The sequence below is a fragment of the Fundulus heteroclitus genome, chromosome 1 (assembly GCF_011125445.2).
Source record: "Fundulus heteroclitus isolate FHET01 chromosome 1, MU-UCD_Fhet_4.1, whole genome shotgun sequence".
NCBI lineage: Eukaryota > Metazoa > Chordata > Actinopteri > Cyprinodontiformes > Fundulidae > Fundulus > Fundulus heteroclitus.
The window spans coordinates 32406688-32428034 of NC_046361.1; the positions used below are offsets into that span (position 1 = coordinate 32406688).

Here is a 21347-nt window from a genome sequence, read left to right on the forward strand (position 1 = left end):
CCTGGAAAAACTAATCCATGTGTTTATATTTAGTAGAATTGATTACTGCAGCGGTGTTTTCACAGGTCTGCCTAAAAAGGGGATCAGACAGCTGCAGCTGATCCAGAACGCTGCTGCCCGCGTCCTCACTAAAACTAAGAAAGTAGAGAACATAACCCCAGTTCTAAAGTCCTTCCACTGGCTCCCTGTATCTCAGAGAATAGACTTTAAAATACTTCTGTTAGTCTATAAATCTCTAAATGGCTTAGCACCTAAATACATCACAGACTTGTTATCAGTGTATCAACCATCCAGACCACTCAGGTCTTCTGGCTCCAGCCTGCTCTGCAGAACCAGAACTAAACAAGGAGAAGCAGCATTTAGTCCCTATCCTCCACTTATCTGGAACAAACTTCCAGAAGACTGTAAACGTGCGGAAAGCACGTTTAAATCGAGATTAAAAACACATTTGTTTAAAATTGCCTTTGAATGTTCAAGTTAAACTGTTTTACTGTTTTTAATGTTTTCTTTTGTTTCTACTTTCTATCCCCACTTGCTTTTATTCCTATATTTTAATCATGTAAAGCACTTTGCATTGTCTCTGTACTGAATTGTGCTATATAAATAAATTTGCCTTGCCTTGCCTACCATGTATGCTGAGTAGCATTAATGTTTTAGCATCAACGGTCTGCACTTCCTCCTTTAGCCACCTTATTACCCAAGCATTATCTATCTATCTATCTATCTATCTATCTATCTATCTATCTATCTATCTATCTATCTATCTATCTATCTATCTATCTATCTATCTATCTATCTATCTATCTATCTATCTATCTATCTATCTATCTATCTATCTATCTTTATGGTGCTTTGTTGCATAAGGAACAGGTGTATGAACTCCTATGTAAATAATTCAATAATTTTTCTCTGGGATTATTAAAGTATTTCTGATTCTGATTCTGATTATGTGCTATATTTCATTAAACTCCTAAACCAGAGGAAGAATGAATTAATTAGTGCAGAACGAGTTTTTCTGATGTGTTATGTGTTGTTATATGGGAGGCATCTATGTAAACCAGAGTTTTGTTTTTATGGACAACAGAGTTGTATCTTATCTCATAAACAATGACTCTGTCTTCCCAGTCTTTTGCGTCCTCCAACAAACAGCCATTTTAATCCCACAAAGTCAGTTTTAATATCTCCCATTAGCAACTACAACTTTTCAAACTGTATTCATTAAATTAGCCTCTTGAGACCACAAAGTGTCAGCTAATTCACGTCTGCAGGGAACAAATCAGCAACAAGCGCCATAATTAGTGCCGGCTGAATTCATAAGCTGATATCCGCTGTGTTAAAACTTGAGGCGACCTCCCCTGATCTGTCAGCAGTAGCAGGGCGTCTTTGACAGTGCGGTGCAATTGATTTTTAGAACACAGACTGAATAAGTGTGGATATAATGGTGAGCAGAGAGGGGGGGAGGGAGGGAGATGTGGACTGGGAAAACAGAGAAGAGAGAGAGATGATGACGAGTGGAACGACTCTGGAGGAGGACAGAGCGCTCCTGCACCTGAGCGCTGCCATCGTGTCCGAATGAAAGCTGCTTCTTTCAACTTATGGTAAGCTGACTCCTGCTAATTACTTGCCTCTAATTAGTTTGGTGACCTGATCTGGTTATTCATCTTAATTTTACATTTAAAAGGTTGTGCTTTTAAATGCTGCTTTTTTTGTACACATGATTTAGTTATAAGCTAATGAAACAAACAGACAAACAAATATTTTGTATTGGAGCTCTTCAATCAATGTCTAAAAGATTAAAGACGTGTCAGCAATAACAAAATCAGATAGTGTGCTAAATTTTGATTTTATTAATGTTTTTTATAAATACTAGTGAAGTAATTCATCTGATTGAATTTAGTTTAGATTCTGCAAATTATTCTTCCTCTTTACCTTAATGTTGTATATGTACTGTATATATTTAGCAATGTTAACATCTTTTAGTAGGGATTTTAGCAAAAGTTTTAATCCTCAAAGACAAAAAAGACAAGCCTTCAACTCAGTTCAGTTTATTTGCCCATTACACATTAACGCAAACACACATACATATACCATAAAAGTGTATTGAGGGTATGTATGTCTATGTGTGGGTGGGTAGGGTGGGGGTTTGGGGCAGGAAAGAGACTTTTCTGATATTGCTTTGTTGCCTGGTTACATATGCTGAGCAATACAATCTATTTAGACTACAAATTATGGATGTGAAAATGTTATAAACATGTTACAGGATGTTCTCTGCATTAATATTCTGTACATTTCCAAGAAAGCATCCGAATCTTGTAAAATGTGAGTTATGATTGCCATTTTTTACTTAGAGATGGATAACAGCAACTTTACTAGGAGAAAGTCTTACAATGCCAAGAATAAGTTATTTTTTTCCCAATACATATGAACAGAAAACGTTTTTGCTGTGCTTGTTTTAAGATTAACATGATATAATCTTTCATTTGTCATGTCTTTTGCTTCTATCTTGTACTAGTAGACAGTATAAGGTGTTTTTATCATAGTTCAATCTTCTCTAGTGTGTCTTTAATCCTTTCATTCTCTCTGTTGAGGGTTCTCACATTTGAAGACTGACTGAATTGTTCCTGCTGGAGTGGGAGAAAGATGGAGAACAACACCACCCTTTTTCAGGATGTCGCTCGGGTTGTAAATCTGACGGCGATGCCTCTGAACTCTGTTGAAGAACAAGTTATAACCATATTTCTGACTACGCTCATTTGTGGCGTTGGGATCGCTGGGAATGTCATGGTCGTGCTCGTCGTCTTGCGCACCAAACACATGGTGACGCCAACGAACTGCTACCTGGTGAGCTTGGCGGTCGCAGATCTCATCGTTCTCCTGGCTGCGGGCCTGCCGAATATCTCAAACGTGGTGGCTTCCTGGATTTACGGTTACACGGGGTGCCTGTGCATAACCTACCTTCAGTATCTGGGCATCAACGTGTCCTCGTGCTCCATCACAGCGTTCACCATTGAACGCTACATAGCAATTTGTCACTCCATAAAGGCACAGTTCTTATGCACGGTTTCCCGAGCCAAAAGAATCATAGCTGGAATCTGGATCTTCATTTCCCTCTACTGTACGATGTGGTTCTTCTTGGCAGACACTAAAGAAACCGTCTACACCAACGGGGTGGTTGTTACATGTGCCTACCGTGTCTCGAGGAGCCTCTACATGCCGATCTACTTTCTGGACTTCACTCTGTTTTACGTGGTCCCTGTGATCGTGGCCACGGTGCTGTATGGGCTCATCGCAAAGATTTTGTTCATGAGTCCTCTGCCGACACATCTGAACGACCGAGCAGAAGGAGGATCCGTTCATCAGGGCCACTGCCACAGCACCAACAAGGCCTGTAAGGGAGCCGTTACTGCAAGAAAACAGGTACTGGGATTGTTTCATGAACTTTTGTTTGATTTTGCCTCTGTTTAAGATAAGCACCTTCTCATTCAACTCATTATTCCTATTCCATTCAGCGTTCTTTTAGTGAGCTGCAACTATTAAAATCCATTTGGGTGTGAAATAATCATTGCTATGCCTGGAACCGGTGTAAGGATGTGTTTGATTCAACCAGGTTTAATTTAAGTGAGATATCCTAACAATTCAGCCTTCAAACTCAGATAAATGGAGGAATGCTACAAGCATTCATCCATAAATATGCTCATATATCAAAGGTTTTATTTGAGTGCATCGCAATGAAATATTAGGTTGTCATCCATCCATCCATCATCTATAGCCGTTTTTCTACGCAGAGCTGAAGGGAGGCTGGTGCCTATCTCCAGCGATCATTGGGCGAGAGGCAGGGTACACCCTGGACAGGTCGCCATTGCACTAAAGTGTTATCAGCTGAGTTTAACTGCACAAAAACCCGTCAATGAGCAACCTCTGGCTTTGCAACTTTTTAAATGAAAGACAATAGGCTCTCTCTTCACCGATCCGTTGTGGTGAAGAGAGAGCTGAGCCAAAAGGCGAAGCTCTCGATTTACCGGTCGATCTACGTTCCTACCCTCATCTATGGTCACGAGCTTTGGGTCGAGACCGAAAGAACGAGATCCCGGATACAAGCGGCTGAAATGAGTTTTCTCCGTAGTGTGTCTGGGCTCTCCCTTAGAGATAGGGTGAGGAGCTCAGTCATCCGGGGAGGACTCAGAGTAGAGCCGCTGCTCCTCCACGTCGAGAGGAGCCAGTTGAGGTGGCTCGGGCATCTGGTCAGGATGCCTCCTGGACGCCTCTCTGGTGAGGTGTTCCGGGCACGTCCCACCGGGAGGAGGCCCAGGGGAAGACCCAGGACACGCTGGAGGGACTATGTCTCCCGGCTGGCCTGGGAACACCTTGGGATTCCTCCTGAGGAGCTGGCCCAAACGGCTGGGGAGAGGGACGTCTGGGCCTCCCTACTGAAGCTGCTACCCCCGCGACCCGACCCCGGATAAGCGGAAGACAACGGACGGACGGACGGACAATAGGCTTAGGTTCAGTTTCAAACATACCCTTGAAACTGTACAATAAAGGTTTAAAGGGAACCTATTGTGCAAAATTCAATTTTTGCTTGTTTTTATACTTTTATTTGGGTCTCTACTGCATCTAGAAACTGTCCAAGCGCTAAAACAAACAGCAACAAACAAAAGAAACATCCAGCCTTCTTTTGGTAATAAATAAATGTTTTGGTGGTGTCTGGAAAACGTGCCATTCCACAAACCTCCCAATTATAATGTCATAATCGGCAGGCACTGCCCCTCACCTCGCAACCCAAGTGGAGCTCCGCCCACTTCATCAGCTGGTTTTACCACTGAATGCGCCGTACAATGGCTGCTCGGCAGGGACATGATTTTTCATAAAGCACATGCTAACTCCAACAATAGGCTATGATTGCTCTGAGTCCTTTTAGAAACATCCCTGCTGGTTGTGCAGGAGGCTCCACTTCTTCAGCTTCCAGGTCCGACTCAGGGTCAAAGTTGTACGGTTGTAGCCTACCATTGTGCACCTGTTTGCAGCCATTTTCACATGCAAAAATTGGGAATGGGAGTGGGAATGCGTCCAGCCACAGCTTATTTGCATAAGAGTGACAGAGCCCTTAAACAGCTGATTCTGAAAGGAGCTCAACGTTGGTTTTACTGGAGAGGGTAAATCTCATTATCTAAGAATGATTTTATGAAAAAAAAAAAAGTAATGAACATGTTTTGTATAGCCCATAGACCTATCCTAACTTATTTATAAGGAAACATAATAGGTCCCCTTTAATAAGTGAGAGAATAAAAGAACCAAGACTCTTTTTTTTGTCATTATGCAACCATAACGACATTTTGGTCAGACACCAGCTCAGAATTCACACATAATACACAGACACAAAACAAGACATAATGCTCATGTTGAATGCCCTGACAACACCCCCTGATGAGCCAAAATGTGTGCAAATAGTCCTCAGCACCTGATAAAATTTAAATGTTCAAGTCAAAAAAGACAGATAGTCACTTTATAGCACGATGTAAATCACTGTGTAATTGCATGAACGTATCAGACAAAACATTCCCTGAGAAGTTAAAAACTGTGCAAATAGTCATTAGGAAAAATGTTAATTTTCAAGTTAATGAATGTTTTTAAGTAAAAAAGACAGGTAGCAGTCAGTTTATATGTTGATGAAAAATGCTGCGCAATTGCATGAACGTATTAGACAAACATATTCATGCAGAATGGCACCAAAATGAAGCAAGGAGGTCTTTAATGTAAATGAGTCTCAACTAAGTGTTATACATCTCCCTTCCTTTAAAGACTTTTTGTGCAGTAATGGCCTTTATTGAACAGTAATTTGACAGGAAAGAAGATGAAGAGAGAAGGAAAAGACAGGCAGCCAATGGCCCAAGACCACAAATCGAAACCAGAACAACCACATCAGCAACTGTAGCCTCTGCACACGGTTCACCCGCTGTACCAACTGAGCCACTCAGCACCCCCAGACATTTCCCTTTCTAAGTAGTTAGCAGGTTATTTTTCAGGGTAGTCTCAAGCCTTACCACTATGAAAGGAATCATCCTTGGCTAAAATCCAATCATCTGTTCTGTGTGACCTTAAGAAATGATGTGGGGGAAAGAAGCTCCACACAAAGGTGTGTTTTCACCTTAAATCCTTTGCCCAGCCGTTCAGACAGACAAGTGTAGCTGCGCCTTTCTCATCGCTGTCCGAATGAGCCTGTGTCTGCCTTACCTATTTAGTTAGGTGTGCAAAAGTAACAGGTTGACTTCAACCCCGTTCGAGGCGTCAGTCATTTCACAAAATGCACCAAGGACACCAGTAATGAACCGTTTAATTGAAGGGCCTGTTTTCATCTTGGCTTAAGATGACCTTCGGTGTTTGACTTTTGTTTTTGTTTTTTTTGCAACTAGAGGCAAAGAGCTCCATCTTTAACCTTTTCCAATTCCGCTCAGCCGTCTTGGTCCAGAGATTTCTTCAGCCATGAGAACCCTTTCGACCCAAACTAAAGGCTGAGCCTGTAAGCTCAGGTCAAGCTTTCAAGTTGCTAACTAGAAAACATCAAATGAGTCCAGCACTGAAAGAGAATGGTTTAAAGAACATTTTCACCATAGTGGTCTTGAAACAAGAGCATGATGGCTGCACAATGGCGCGGTTGGTAGCGCTGTTCTCTCTATGCATAAATGGGTTCTCTCACGGTACTCTGACTTCCTCCCACAGTCCAAAAACATGCTGTTAGGTTAATTAGTCTCTCAAAATTGCCCTTATCTATTAGTGGTTGTGTGCATGGTCATTTGTCCAACGTGTCTTTGCGTTGACCTGTCCAGGGTGCCTCTCGCCTGATGATTTGCTGAAAATATTAGCTGAAAATAGGAATGTGTTGGCATAACAACATCAGCATCCAGATTTGGGATTACTTAACTCACCTTAAAGAAAGGCTTGATCTTCAGTGGTCTTTTATAAACCAAATCTACTTACCATACTATGCTACCTTTATTTACCTTTATAATAACAAAGGTTAACATAGTGCTGTACATATACAACTAAAAATAACAGTAAAATGGGCAGAATAATGTAGAATAGCTGCTAAGCTAAATGCTTTTCCATTTCTTCTCCTTTTTGGGGTCCCTCAACAGATAACAAAGATGCTAGCTGTGGTGGTGATCCTCTTCACGGTGTTGTGGATGCCTTACCGAACGTTGGTGGTGGTCAACTCCTTCATCGACCCTCCTTACCACGACACCTGGTTTCTCCTCTTCTGCCGGATGTGCATCTACACCAACAGCGCCGTCAACCCCGTCGTCTACAACCTCATGTCCCAGAAGTTCCGCGTTGCCTTCAAGAAGCTCTGTAGGTGCAGCTGCCGTGGCAGGGAGGCAGAGTACAACGTGCCGATCTATTACAGCGTGATGAAGAGCTCCTCCCATGGGAGCAACGAGCCGGTCACAGAGCAGGAGGAGCTCAGCGGTCCGACGCCCAGCGGGTTCAACATGACTGAAGACGATGCGAGCGGGCTCAGTAGTTCTTAATGAAAGCAGCAGTGAACCTCTGAGCGTGAAACATTGTTTAAGCATATTCCATTTGTAAGTTTTCTGTTATTTTTTTATGGTTAAAAAGATGTTTATGTGTAAATTAACTGAGTTCATATAGCGCTTGTCTTGTCATACTGACCTCTCAAAGTGCTTTACGCTAGAGCCGCATTCACAGATGTGCAGATGGGTAGGGAACTTGGGGTGAAGTGCCTTGCCCAAAGGGTAGGTAGACAGGTGACAAAAATTTAAACTACAACTTTTAGATTCTAAGACAAGTTTGCTATTAACTGTTTTTATTTTAAACATGTAACAACATATACAAATGTTAAAACAGGAACAGGAAAACAAAATTCTTGTTCTTTATATTCGTATTTCTCATCAGTGTGTTTAACATATTTATACTGTAAATACAAAACACTTCTCCAGGCCAAGCTTTGGCGTTTTCTATAACTGCTTAGATGGACAATGTGCCATTTTAATATCTTCTTCATTTATGTGTTCATTTGTGACGCCACCACAGTGGATCACCAGACACTATTTCACGCCTACTATCCTCCTCTGTGACCAAAACCCTCTACGGATCATCCTTCACCACTTCCATCACCTTACCGATCTAACATTTTAAGTAATTTACCTACCCTGAGCTGTCTCTCTGATTTGCTCATTTCTAACAATGTCGCTCTTTTCATTACTCCTAATAAAACTCTAACATCACAGATCACCTTATCCAATGCAACTCTTGCATTGTTTGCTTCATTTAAATAGTTTCTATTACACAACGCATGTCGTCTCAAGTCTCACTTTAAGAGAGAAAATTTAAAAATAGTAAATTAAATCAAATAAAGAGATTCCAAGTCAATTGTAATTGATCCTGGTAATCAAGCAAAGCATTCTGGGTAATTAAAATTCAAGTATTCAAATTGGTTAAAAGGTTGGCTGTCTAAAGAACCCCAGCAGATTGCATTGAGTCATTGACTTGTAGCATTCACTCCTCCTGAAAGAGCGTAGAGCCACAGTGGACAGTCGTCTGCATTGTTGATGGCTTTGCAGCAATCCCTCATACTGAGCATGCATGTAGCGACAGTGGAGAGGAAAACTCCCATATAACAGGAAGAAACCTCCAACAGAACTGGAACCAGGTTTAGTGTGAACGACCATCAGCCACCATCGACTGGGGGTTTAAGAAGTTTGAACATACACACAAAAAGAAACACAGAAGAACTGATCCAGGAATACTTTCTATATTAAAGAAAAGTAAAACAGCGATGTGAGTCGTAGCTCCTTTACTGTTTTTATCAAGATATCTTTCACCTTTCAACAACTTTAATAAAAGTATTTTTTCCTCTACTTTTGTCTTTTAATGATCTTTCAAGGTGAAAACAGTTGAAAATGTGCATTTACTCGTATCTAACCAATAAATGATATAAGAGCAAAACCTACAGGAGGACCAAATCACACCAGGTCACAATAATCTATGAAAAAGGCTGGACAATTTTTTTTCCCTGGTTTAAATAATTAAACAGCTATGAACTTAAAAACGTTTGTCACTTTGTAGTATTTAGTCAATTTTGCTGTTTAAAAATTTTTCCACTCATACCCAGCTGTAACACAAACCAATGCTCTGATCATATCAAGAATATTTTATTTGTCGCCTCGTGTTACCGTGGCAAAATTTCTCTTTGGCTTCTCCGGTTCACATTACACATAATGAAGGCAAAAACCGTGTTCAGGAAAGTCACAGATAATAGATAATGAGCTATAACTATTATCTTAGCCGTATGCGGGGCTTCATGTATTATGAAACAGCCATTTGAATCATAGAGTTTTAGTTATTTATAAGTTAGACTTTGAGTTATATCCTGTTGGAAAATAAACCATTAAAAGTCCCCGACTTCCTAAATCTGCAGTGTCACGTTGCCAATGTCAGTCTTCTTAGTAATTAACAGCCAAAGTCTGAGGAGACCATACATTTTGTTCAATCAAGCACTTTTAAAGTTACTTTTTTTGACAGTCCTATTCGTTTTCTTTTTTAATTAAAGTTTTTTAAATACATGTCAAGTTTGTTTGCCTTACAGGGATCCAACCTGAGCAGTAGCTGTTTTACATACTTTTAGTGTTTTTTTCAAATTAAGTCTCCTTTTGTTTTCATTTATTGTCACCAAATGATAACTATCTGTGTTTTGTAAATTAAAGATTATTTCAAGGACTTTGATGATTATACCAAATCTTTTTTAAACACATTATGATTGGTTCAACTTTAGAAAAGGAATGCACAAAAAATGGACAAGAAATGCTCTAATTGGCTTATTTTGAGCCCAAAATGAGTGTCTGAGTTTGAGAGGAATCAGATTTTGGCACAGGATTAACTTCTTAATTAGCAGTCAGTTTCAAACTTTTGAAATGTATGTGTACATGTTTTGTTTTTTACATTTATCATTTGTTATGGTTTTTAGTTTTTCCTATATATATTTTTTTCTATGTTGGCTTCAAACACCCATATATTCCTGATTCCTAAGAAGCACCAATAACTGCAAGTGTATAAATCAGAAAAGGCCACAATTAAGTTTTAACCTGTTATTCGACTCACAATTGAGGCGTGATGAATTATGTAGGTCTTTAAAAAGCCAGAACAACCTGATTTCTCACTTTATTCAATAACATTATGCAAAACTGTATTTTATACACCATGTCTTACTGTCATGGGTAACTGGGTGCTTTGTCTAATATTTCTTCAACTTGTGATGGGCAGTTTTATAAAATCTACATCATTTAAATCTTCAACTTCAAAATGACAATCCATAAAAAAGGGATTTCTCTTTGATGTTATGACCAGAGTAACACAAGAACTCATATTAGATAGGATCATGCGCATTATGCAGCACACCTAGTGGCCCTTTGACCGCATTACCACAAGACTGGTTAATAAATATAAAAGAACCAGCTGCAATGTCTCGTCTGATTATTATGAGTAAAAGGCAGGGAACACATTCTTCAATCTTCTTTTACACTGCAAAAACGGAACTTAAAATAAGTAAAATGTTCTTAAACTTAGTATATTTATCCTTGATTTGGGCAGGTAAATAAGATTATGTGCCAATGGAATGAGTTTTTTGACCCCTAAAATAAGATAATTAGACATCCTGCGCTTGAAATAAGATGATGGAGATGAGTTGTTCCTATTTTAAGTGCAAAAATCTTATTCCATTGGCAAATAGTCTTTTTTACCTGCTCAAATCAACGACAAATACACTTATTTTAAGTAAATTTTACTTATTTCCAGTTCCGTCTTTGCAGTGTATATAGTAATGCTGAAAATGTTGGCAGTGACACAAATGTTGTGTGCTTCAGGTTTTGAGGTCACAATTGTGTTTTTAGAAACTGTACATAACTGATATAATGCATTTTTAATAAATGGCATAAGAAGAATATTTGCCAAGAAACCAAAAAGTAAATAAAAAAATATTTGTAGTCTGTCCCTCACATACAGGCATCATCCATCTTTATTGCATAATGCTGAATTCAGGGCCATCTGAAATCTCTGTCATCTAATCAGCACACTGGTTGATATAAAATAGGAGGAGTTGTCATTGAAACAATTATCCTATTGTTAGCAGACTGTTGAAAGTCCTGTGTACATCGATGCAGAGCCATGATGAACGCATCTACAACACACATTGAGGAGAAGAGGTTTGAACAAAGCCAAACGACATTATGAGCAAACTTAAATTCTGCGGAAGGATGCAGAACAAACAAGTGGTGCAAATGAACATTTTCCCATGAATCTAAACTGCCTTTAAAACATTCCACCATAACATCTTACTTAACACCACTAGTCACATCCAGATCAAAGTGTGTAAATAATGTCCAGTTTGGGTCAGTGTTCCTCAAGGTACTGTCCTCGGCCCCATCATCAAAATCAGAATCAACTTTGTCTACCAAGTGTGTGACTACAAACTAGGAATTTGGATTAAAACGCCAACATGGGGGCCCTCCACAATCTTTAGGGGGTTTAAATTAAACGATAAACCAATTTATTATTTTAACCTTGCATAGGCACTGTGGTTTTAGCTCTTTTTCTCTGTAATACAATACATTTAAGCTGGGACATTTATAATTTTCCAATTTCTGACTAATAATAAATATCTGCTGGATATAGATATATTTAGCCAATCTGAGGCAAGGCTGTCTAAAATAATTTGCTTTAGAAGAAGAATCTCGCAGGGACGCTGTACCAGGCTGTCAAACAGCAGAGAGACTGGATGTCAGCAAAAAGTATTCAACGACTGAGTCCCTTTTGAAAATAGATGACACAATGAGCTGTTTCTATGCCCGGATGAATAATTTATTCACCGCGTCTGTGAAGAGCTCTTGTGTTCTTGTCATTAACACAAATATTCAAAAAGCAACTAGAGTTGATTGTTTCACTGCAGTAAAGAGGCTTGTCATTGTTATTTTATCCATTTATTCTTTCATATATAAACCTTCCAGGTTCGAAGGAGCTTCAGCTCTGAAAGCTCCTTCAGTAAGGTATAAAATGCAGATTAGACTTTATTGTAACCTGAAGTAATGAGGCAGGCCATGATTATCATCACATTATCTCCGTACTGTATTGGAGCACTCTGTTTTGTTGTGCGTACGTCAGTCCTAATTTTGTGCATGTCTATTTGCTCATCAGTCACCATATAAGCTGCATGTTGTAATTCTGTGCCAAAAAAAAATGTTTTAAATCATCATCTGTTATCCATAGCTTATGTGCACACCACAGTCTCACAAACATAACACAAGAACACAATAAATTTAAGGTGATTACAAAAGCAAGACAAACCACGGCTTCTTTAGGGTGCACACACATCCCTGATAAAAAGGCAGATTTTTCAAAATTTATTAAAAAAAAGCAGTAACAAATAGAATCATCAATTTTTTTCCACCTGGTAAAATAAAATTATACTGACTGGAAAACCAAAGTAATTCCTTGGGAAGAAAGAAATATATAAAAAAAGCAACAAAGACATGGTTCCAAACGTGTTCACACCTATAAGCTAATACTTTAAGCACCTTTTAAACTCACAGGGTATCTGTTTGGTTTTGTGCACTGACCAGGCAATTGTAAACATGGCTTCTTTTGTAGATCTGCGTGTATGCTTGTATGTACTGTGCAGCCACAAAATTTTATCTTTTATTATTTACAGCTTTCTAGCAGACAACAGAAGGATTTAGGGTCAAACATCACTGGCTTTTGGACCTGTCTATAAGTTCAGTCACTTCAAGAAGAGAGCAGGACAGTGGAAATGATCATGATGCTGCCACCACCGTGTTTCACTGTGGGTGTGGTGTTATTTAAAAATTAATTTTAAATTAACAATTAAGTTTAGTTTAATCAGACCATTGCAGATTCCGACACCAAATTCAATGATATTTTACTCTTTGTATTCTTTGGCTCTTTTCCCACAACCCTACTACGTAATCCAGAGTCATGGAGGACAGATGATTTTTTTTTAGATTGTTGTTAGGTGTACAACACAGCAGGTGCTTTGCAAAAACACTGTGGTTTCAGCTGAAAGCTGCAAATACTGTAAGAAAATGTGAGGAAAAAAATCAGTCTGGGAGAGCTGTTTGTTTTACAGCTGAATCATATGGGTAACACATCCTTAAATGAAAATAGAAAAACATTTTATGTCACAAAACCATGAGATTTGACGTAGGTTGTGTGGACTTTTAAGATCCACTGCAAATATGCACAATCTTTTTTTTTTATGTCTGAATAGATGCTTGGTGTTCCTTCACACTGCTCAGCCACAGCAAACATTACTGCATTGATCAGTGGTCATAACAGACTTGTACTTTGAACTTTTCTGAGGCCTCAGTACACAGTTGGTGTGAAATCAATAAAGATGTTAAATCAGTTTTGATATAACAACATTATGACATCAATTGTGATGTATTAATTAGCTTGGATAAGACTTTTTTATGGTTATAATTACATTATTGAGGTCAGTCTACTGCTAAATATGTCTTTGCATAGCTTGTATTGCTATTATGGCAAGGTGCATTAGGAGGCAGACAAATAGGAGACTTCTTGCCTGACAATCCCTTCTGCTGGAGACAGAGGGGCTGTGTGTGTCCTGCTGATGTTAAATATAAGCCTGATGAAAAACCATTAACTAAAAAAATAATTAAATGGTGTTTTGCTTTACTGTTAATCTAAAAAGGATATAGTAAATTATACTTCTTACTTTCCTTTCAGAAGTCACAGAATCAATATGACTCGACTATTACAGGTGTTGGAAGCCAATGTGGTGACAGAAATAGTCAGTCCTGATCAATAGTTCCCACTCAGCAATCATACATGTCATAAAGAGTTTATTTATAAAGCACTTTTGAGCAACAAGATGATTCAAAGTTGTGAATCAAACATTGGGACTTTCTGGGAATTGATTGAACCTATGTTTTAATATTTTAAGAAGCACCAAAGCCATCAGTAATCTAAACATTCATAATTTAGATGTCCCTGGAGGGAATATTGTTAGTTTTGCAACAATGCAGTGTATTAAATCCTAAAAATATTTGCATCACATTCTTACATATAAAATTACTTGTTAAGAAATGCTCACACATCAAAATGAAACCTGATTTTGTTTTTATCTCAGAAAACTCAGAACACAAAACAATTTAATTTCATCTCTAGAACAAAAATGTGTTTTCTATCTGAGAAAAAAAAGTTGCTTTCTGTAAAAAAAGAAAAAGCTTCGGTGAGTCTCTGACATCAGTCTGAGGAAAGTTTGCCACTCTCCTTACTTTTAACAAGATGTTTGAGTGGTTTCTTGCATGAAAAGTCACCCCACAGCATCTCAGTGAGACCAAGATCTTCGCTTTGACTCAGTCCATGTTTTACATTTATTAATTTGCAGCCCGTCTTTGGTAGATTTACTCCTTTGTTTGGGGTCATTTTCATGTCACAGCTTCAGCTAACATTTTCCTCAAACACCATATGTATCATATGATGGTTATTTGGACAGGTCCTGCTGTCCAAAAGCATTCCCAAACCATGCCATTTCCAGCTCCTTGCTTCACGTCTGGTATGAGGCTCTTATCCTTGGAATGGTGCATTTGAATTATGCCAAACACTTCCTCAGTTCTGGTGTCCGAATAATTACATTTTAGACGCATCTGTCCAAAGAACATTATTACAGGATTCATTGTCTATTTACATACTGTCTATGGCTAACTTTAGTCTAGGCTTTGTGTTTTTCTTAGGCTTCCTCCTTGCAGATGTACCATGAAAGTTTGACTTCTTTAGTTTTTGATCTATGCATTTCCATATTAACAAAAGCAAGAACCTGCTGTGGGTTACATTGTAGAGTTTTGGAGACTTCTTTTAGCATTTTATGATCTGCTTTCTGGGTGAACCTGATTAGACGGGCAGACTTGACCATTTGGTAATTGTCTTAAACGTCCCCCACTGTACAATGGAACAGCTGATTGCAATTTTTTTTTTCTAAATCTCTTTAAAACCCTTTCAAGACTTATAAGCTGCAATAATCCTCTTTCCCTAGGTCTCAGACAGCCCTTTGGATGTCACCTTGGTGTTCGCTCTCACTTTTTCTCTGGTCTTCTCGTAGCATTTCAGGTAAGCCAAACACAGAAGCTAGCTGCCTGCATGTGCTAGGGGAGTTTTTCTCAACAACACATCTCAAGACAGCGTCCTAATTGTTTGATTGAATTTATCAAATGAAGACTGGGTCCAGTATTAAAGTAGGTAGGCCGTGATAGTAACCTGTGTTTGTTTGACCTTCAACCATTTGGATTACAATGAAGCCTCGCTATATCGCAGTTCACCTTTCACGGTCTCGCTGCTTCACGGATTTCCATTGTGCATTGTGTTCTGTATTCTGATTGGCTAAACAGTCTCTCTGCTTCTTCTCTACCTGTGTGTCAATAACGTTGCGAATGGGACCTTTTGATGAGCCGTTCATTAGAGTTCTCAAACATAATCGATGGTGACATGTTGGTTTATAAGAATCTTTTTGCCCAGAAGAAAAAAGAGCGACAACAACTACCGATAACTATGTTCTTCTCTCGAAAAAACACACCTGCACCGCGGGCTTTAGAAGAAAAAAAACGCTACAGAGCGAAGTCAGGATGCAGCGGCTCAGTCAGAAGAGCAGTGAAATACACGTGAGTCACTATTTGTCCTTCTGTACTTTGTATTTTTTTTTTCATAATAATTTGTCCTTTTCTCCCGTTCCAATCCAATGACTCGAGTCGCGGTGGGGCGGTGCTGATCTGGCGGTGATGATTAAAATAATTATTTTACAGTACAGTAGTTATTTGTAAAAAAAATAAAATAAAATAAAAAAACGTTTATACAGTACTTTTATTTGTTAAACAAATGCTTGGGCCTGTAAAAAGGTTTTGTTCTTTGGTTTCAATGTATTTCATTGAATAATAATTGTAAAACAAAATAAAGGTTACTACGTACTTCACGGATTTAGCCTATCGCTGGTTCTTTTTGGAACATAAGCCCCGCGAAAAACAAGGGTTCACTGTATTTGTATGTCAGCACATCTGTGTGAGTGGTTAGGTGAGTATATGTGTAGAAATAAGTGTTTGTCTTGAGTTGGTTTAATTGAGAGATGTTTCCAACCAGAGGTGCACAGTTGTGAGCAGTAAAAGGTCTGCATCACACAGCAAGCAAGAACAGCAAAGGACAGGTGGAGTCGGCTCTGGAAGGCCGCAGCGGGCCCCAGGCAGACAGACACAAGGCATCAGGCCAGGGCGGTCCTCAGAGGTCATCGCTGAAGCAAATGGCCAAGAAGGCAATGAGACGTAGGGTACCAAGCCCTCCAATCCAAGCCCATTGCCATCTCCCACTGCACAAGCCAAGCCTGGGACCCAGTGCCCCCGGTGGCTCCAACCCTTGGCAACAAGACTGGCCAGCACCAAGCAGGGCAGGGCCCCTATCGGCCAAAATGTGCAGAGTGCACATTACCAAACTAGCTGGTGGGCCAGCCTCTAAGAGGTCGAGAGGGAGGGATGCCCACCAGAGCCCGGTCGAACTGCATGGTACAAGAACTCATACAAACATCATCCCACCAAAGGGGGCAGCCCTCTTAGATGTGCAGTTTTACTGGCGGGTTTTAATGTTACCATAATTTTTCACTTTTGGTATAATCGGTATTAAGCATCCATGTGTCCACATGTGTTTGAAAGCACAAAGGTTGCACAGGGTGTGCTAAATTCCCACTGGGAATTAGGAATGTGCCATTTTCAATGCATTGAACTGCTTAAAATGTATATAAATTTTCTTTGGAAGCCCACATGCTGCTGTTGTCCTGCAAAAAGCATCCTGATACAGCAGCTTTTTTCAGACTTGATATTGTGATTGAGACAATGTTAGAACTTGAATCATTTTTGTTTTTATCCATTCAGTGCATGATGAAAATTCGGACATACTTCTTAGGCATATGTGCATACCTCTTATCTAGAAGAATGTGACAATTACTTCCAGTTACTTCCAGGATGATGACGAAAAAGACACCGCGTTTGTGTCAATGATAAATATCTTTTAAAGCATTTTTTTAGAACTAGGGTAAGATTAAAACATGCTTTCCTCACGCTCTACCGCATGCATGTCATAAAATAATGTAATGCCTTTCTTTTGCACAGATTCTGCAAGAAAAGTTGGTTCATTTACATAGTTTTATATATTTTACAACAGCTAATCAAACAGCCAAAGTGCTTTGCAATAAAATCATAAAAGTCATTCAAAAATGGTTCCAGTGTCTAGTTGCTGCGACTGAGGACTGGGAAGATGACCGCCGGGTTCTACCACGCACGATAAATCAGAAATGTAGGGTGGGGCCGGACCATTAAGTAGTTTAAAAACAAACAATAAAAGTTTATAATCTATTCTAATATGGACAGACAGCCTGTGGAGGGAGGACATGATGGAGGTGATGTGCTCACGTCTGAAGGTGTCAGTTAAAAGATACGCAGCCGTATTTTGGATGAACTGAGGGACGACTGAAAGACACCCACATAAAGAGCATTACACTAATTAATTTTAAGGGGATAAAAGTGTGTAGCTTCTTCAAGATCGTTCAGCCAAAAGACGAAGGTAGTAACGGCTTAATTCTATCAAATTAATTTAACATTCTTGTTAAAAAAAAATCCTCCTATGATTTCTTACAATGTCACCTGATAAAAAATTCAGAGCATTAACAATGGTTGTATTCTCAGTCTTTTGTTCATTTAAAAACAGAAAATATGGGTTTAACCTCCGCTTTACTGCATATGTGAAATGTGATTGTTTCCTGGTTTTAAAGACGGGCAAACCTGAAGATCATCTGAAGATCATCTGCATATCAGTGGAAAGACAAGTGGTGCCGAGTTATAATTGCTCCAAGTGGCAGCAGATAGAGACGGGGAAAGGGGGGGGGGGGGGGGGGGGGGGCAAGAATGGCCCCCCACATGACAGAGGGTCAGTTCTTGGTTTTCAAATCAGAGGAAAATGTCCATTTGGACAATGGAGATAACAACTAACTGCACAACACCGTCCTGTTTTACAGAACGAAGGGGTGGAATCAACATCTTGACATTTTAAGATAAAATAATTTGTTTATTGACGTAAGCGGCTTGAAAAATCTTAGAAATTAGCAATGAGAACACTTGAAAAGGGGCTTGGATAGGTGTACTGACAGGTGTCCTAAGTAAGAAAAGCTATTTGACATTGAAGAAATTACACAAAGACAAAAAAATCTAATCAGATATAATAAGAACATCATGAGAAAACAAAACAATAATTTGTAAAATTCAAAAGTTGATCATTCTAGGCTGGTAAGAATCATAAATCACAAATTTGACTTGTCCTCAGCAGGAGGAGGATGTTGCAAAAACGGCTAAAATGAAATGAAACAAGCTCTCCAACTGCTCTTCCACAAAGCACTTCTGTTGGTTTTACGTTTTTTCTTCTTCTTTTTTTTTTTTTTTTTTTGACTACTCAAATGTTAAAAGCATCCTTTCCTTTCATCTGCAAATTTAGGAGATGGAAAAGCATATTTGGTAGATGGAAGCATAAAAGGCTTGAGCTTTCTTTAATACCTTTCTTACAAGTGGAGCCTAATTCAATCAGGCAGCTCAGTACCTCAGCCGAGCTTAGTGCCGCTCAGTGTCCCCGCAGATTTCCAGTAGACCAGCGTTTGTCATTATTACTGTCTGCTTTTATTGACATTCTTTATTTGTTTAAAGTCTGCCCTGCATCTCCGCATATGCTGTCACGGGAGGCCGCAGTGATTTATATCACATCAATGTACTGAGAGTCTGTGTAATTGACCGACACAAAGCATGTGCATTATCATGAGTCCTTACTTTGCAGAGCCACCTTTCGCTGTAGTTGTCTCTGCCAGTATTATCACCGAGGCAGAGACAACTAAGTGTTCGACTTAAGGGAAAATTGTATCTTCACGTGGGACAAGGTTGGTTTGGACAGCTTTTTCTCCTTTAATTATGAAATACTCTGATTATCTTTGTCAGATAATAGATCTGTTTACCGATCTAAAAAAATGTAAATGTGACATTAAAGCAGAATAAATACAATGGAGAAAAAAATTGGCTACTTAAACATCTTTAGTTACTTTAACACTATTGTTTCATGTCTTAAAGAGAGCGTAATAATAATATGTAGATACTATGACTGAAGACACAAAAAAATTAAACATTGTGTTGATTCAACATTATTGATTCATGTACTCAGGGAACGTAATAATAGTATGCGGGTACTACAAAGTAAATGAATGCAATGAGAGAAATTGATTTTCTTTTTCTTTCTTTTTTTTGTGTGTCCTGTCTGGCAATGTGGCAATAACAATTGTTGTCTTAATGCCAAAAAGAGCTCAACAGATTTTATTTTCACAAGCGGAGCCTTACTGCTTTCACCATAGAGCTCCAGTTGATTTATACATGCAAGAAGCTTTATTTTAATTTATGCAGGGAACATTTCATGTTATATGGACACAGAAACAAGAAGGTAGAAGAGGAGGAAAAAGTGAAAGAGATAGTGGAGAGAAAAGGGAGAGAACGATACATCCTCAGTGTGCTTCTTCACCTGCAAATAGAGATATAAAAAGAGCAGCACAACCAGCCGATAAAGTACTACAGGTACAATCAAGGAACACCTTGATACCATCACTAAAGAATATACAGTATTAATTAATGTGACATGTATAAAGTAACAGCTGACGATAATAATCAGGGTTTTCTGTATAGAATTGAATCTGTAAGTACCTGGATCCAAAAGCACCTGTAGGTGTTTGTGAGAGTGTACTTATAAGGTTTATCCATGAGAAAAATGCTCAATAGTGATTGTGAGCAGCCAAAGATAAGCCCCACCCCACCCCCCAGGTCTACTCAAGCATCTTTAGTTACTTTAACACTATTGTTTTACGTCTTAAAGAGAACGTGATAATAATGTGTAGACACTATGACTGAGGACACACAAAAAATTGCATTTGTTGAATCTATCTAAACAAATTGTGTTGATTCAACATTATTGTTTCATGTACTTAAACATAATAATGTTATGCAGGTACTACCAAATAAATGAATGCAATGACAGAAATTCATTTTCCTGGAATAATTTATTACCCTGGTCGCACAGAATACACTGTTGGTTCACGTAAGTTGTGTGCTTGCTGCACACAGGCGTATTCTCCTCACTCGTACCCTTCTCCACCCGTCTGCTAGCCACAAAATGTAACACCACCATACATAAAGCTAAAGAAGTCAGGAGAATAACATGTTTCACTGGTCAGATAACTCACAAGGCAAGGAGACACATTTAGCAATCTATATGTTGCAGGATCAAACCCAGTGAGATTTTCTGTTACTTTACATCCTGCACATCAGTTTTAATTGATTAACAGTTTTGGAGGGAAGTGATTCAGTTGTGTTGAAGTGAAGTGACCAAATCATCTTGAATTAACGCATTATATAGCAAAAGGTTGGTGTGCAACCAATATCCACTACTGAATTAAGTAGATCAAAAGCATTTTTTTCATTGTATATGAGGGAAAAATATGTTCACAATAATTTAACTATAAGTGTTGGGGTATTTCTTTCTTTCTTTCTGTCTTTCTTTCTTTCTTTCTTTCTTTCTTTCTTTCTTTCTTTCTTTCTTTCTTATTTTTATTTTGTTTTTGCTTAGCTTCACAGCGCCATTTCATCTTTTCACTGGTAATTCTAAAGGGGGGAGTTTGTCACAGATAAATTATAAACTCCCTCCTGCTCAGCCATACAACATCTCCAGCAGTTTAAATCATGGTGTTCTCGTGTGGTCTGCTTGACGATAGCCTGACTCTAGCAATATCGTCAAGCAGATCAGACCCAAGAGCAGGTAGTACAATATGTGAGTAGACAAAAAGGTATAGTTAATCACAGTAACTCAACGCTTATAATGGATTTCAGTGTCTTTATACCTATATCCAATCCAATCCACTTTATTTATATAGCACATTTAACAACAGAAAAAGTTTCCAATGTGCTGTACATAACAAAAAAATAAACTAAAAAGGACACAGAGGACCACACAACTACGCGCTGTCAAAAGCCAAAGAATAAGAGTTGGTCTTAAGACGAGACTTAAAACACTCCACTGTGGAGGCTGTTCGTATATGGAGGGGCAAAGTAATCCAAAGTCTGGGGCCAGCTACAGAAAAGGCTCTGTCCCCTGTGTTTTTTAGCCTCGTCTTAGGCACTATTATCTGAAGATGGCCCTCAGACCTCAGAGCACGTGCCGGAGAATAAATCTGGAGGAGGTCGGTG

The 21347-nt window shown here is 38.9% G+C and overlaps 1 protein-coding gene across 1 annotated transcript; it reads left to right on the forward strand.

The window, feature by feature from the left end:
- The first annotated feature begins 1535 nt into the window (after nucleotides 1-1535).
- On the forward strand, nucleotides 1536-8501 carry LOC105935198 (thyrotropin-releasing hormone receptor). Its single transcript, XM_021323048.2, has 3 exons — nucleotides 1536-1598; nucleotides 2589-3417; nucleotides 7134-8501. The coding sequence occupies exons 2-3, from the start codon at nucleotides 2641-2643 to the stop codon at nucleotides 7524-7526; spliced, it is 1170 nt and encodes a 389-aa protein (XP_021178723.2). The 5' UTR covers nucleotides 1536-1598; nucleotides 2589-2640; the 3' UTR covers nucleotides 7527-8501.
- Nucleotides 8502-21347: the final 12846 nt, after the last annotated feature.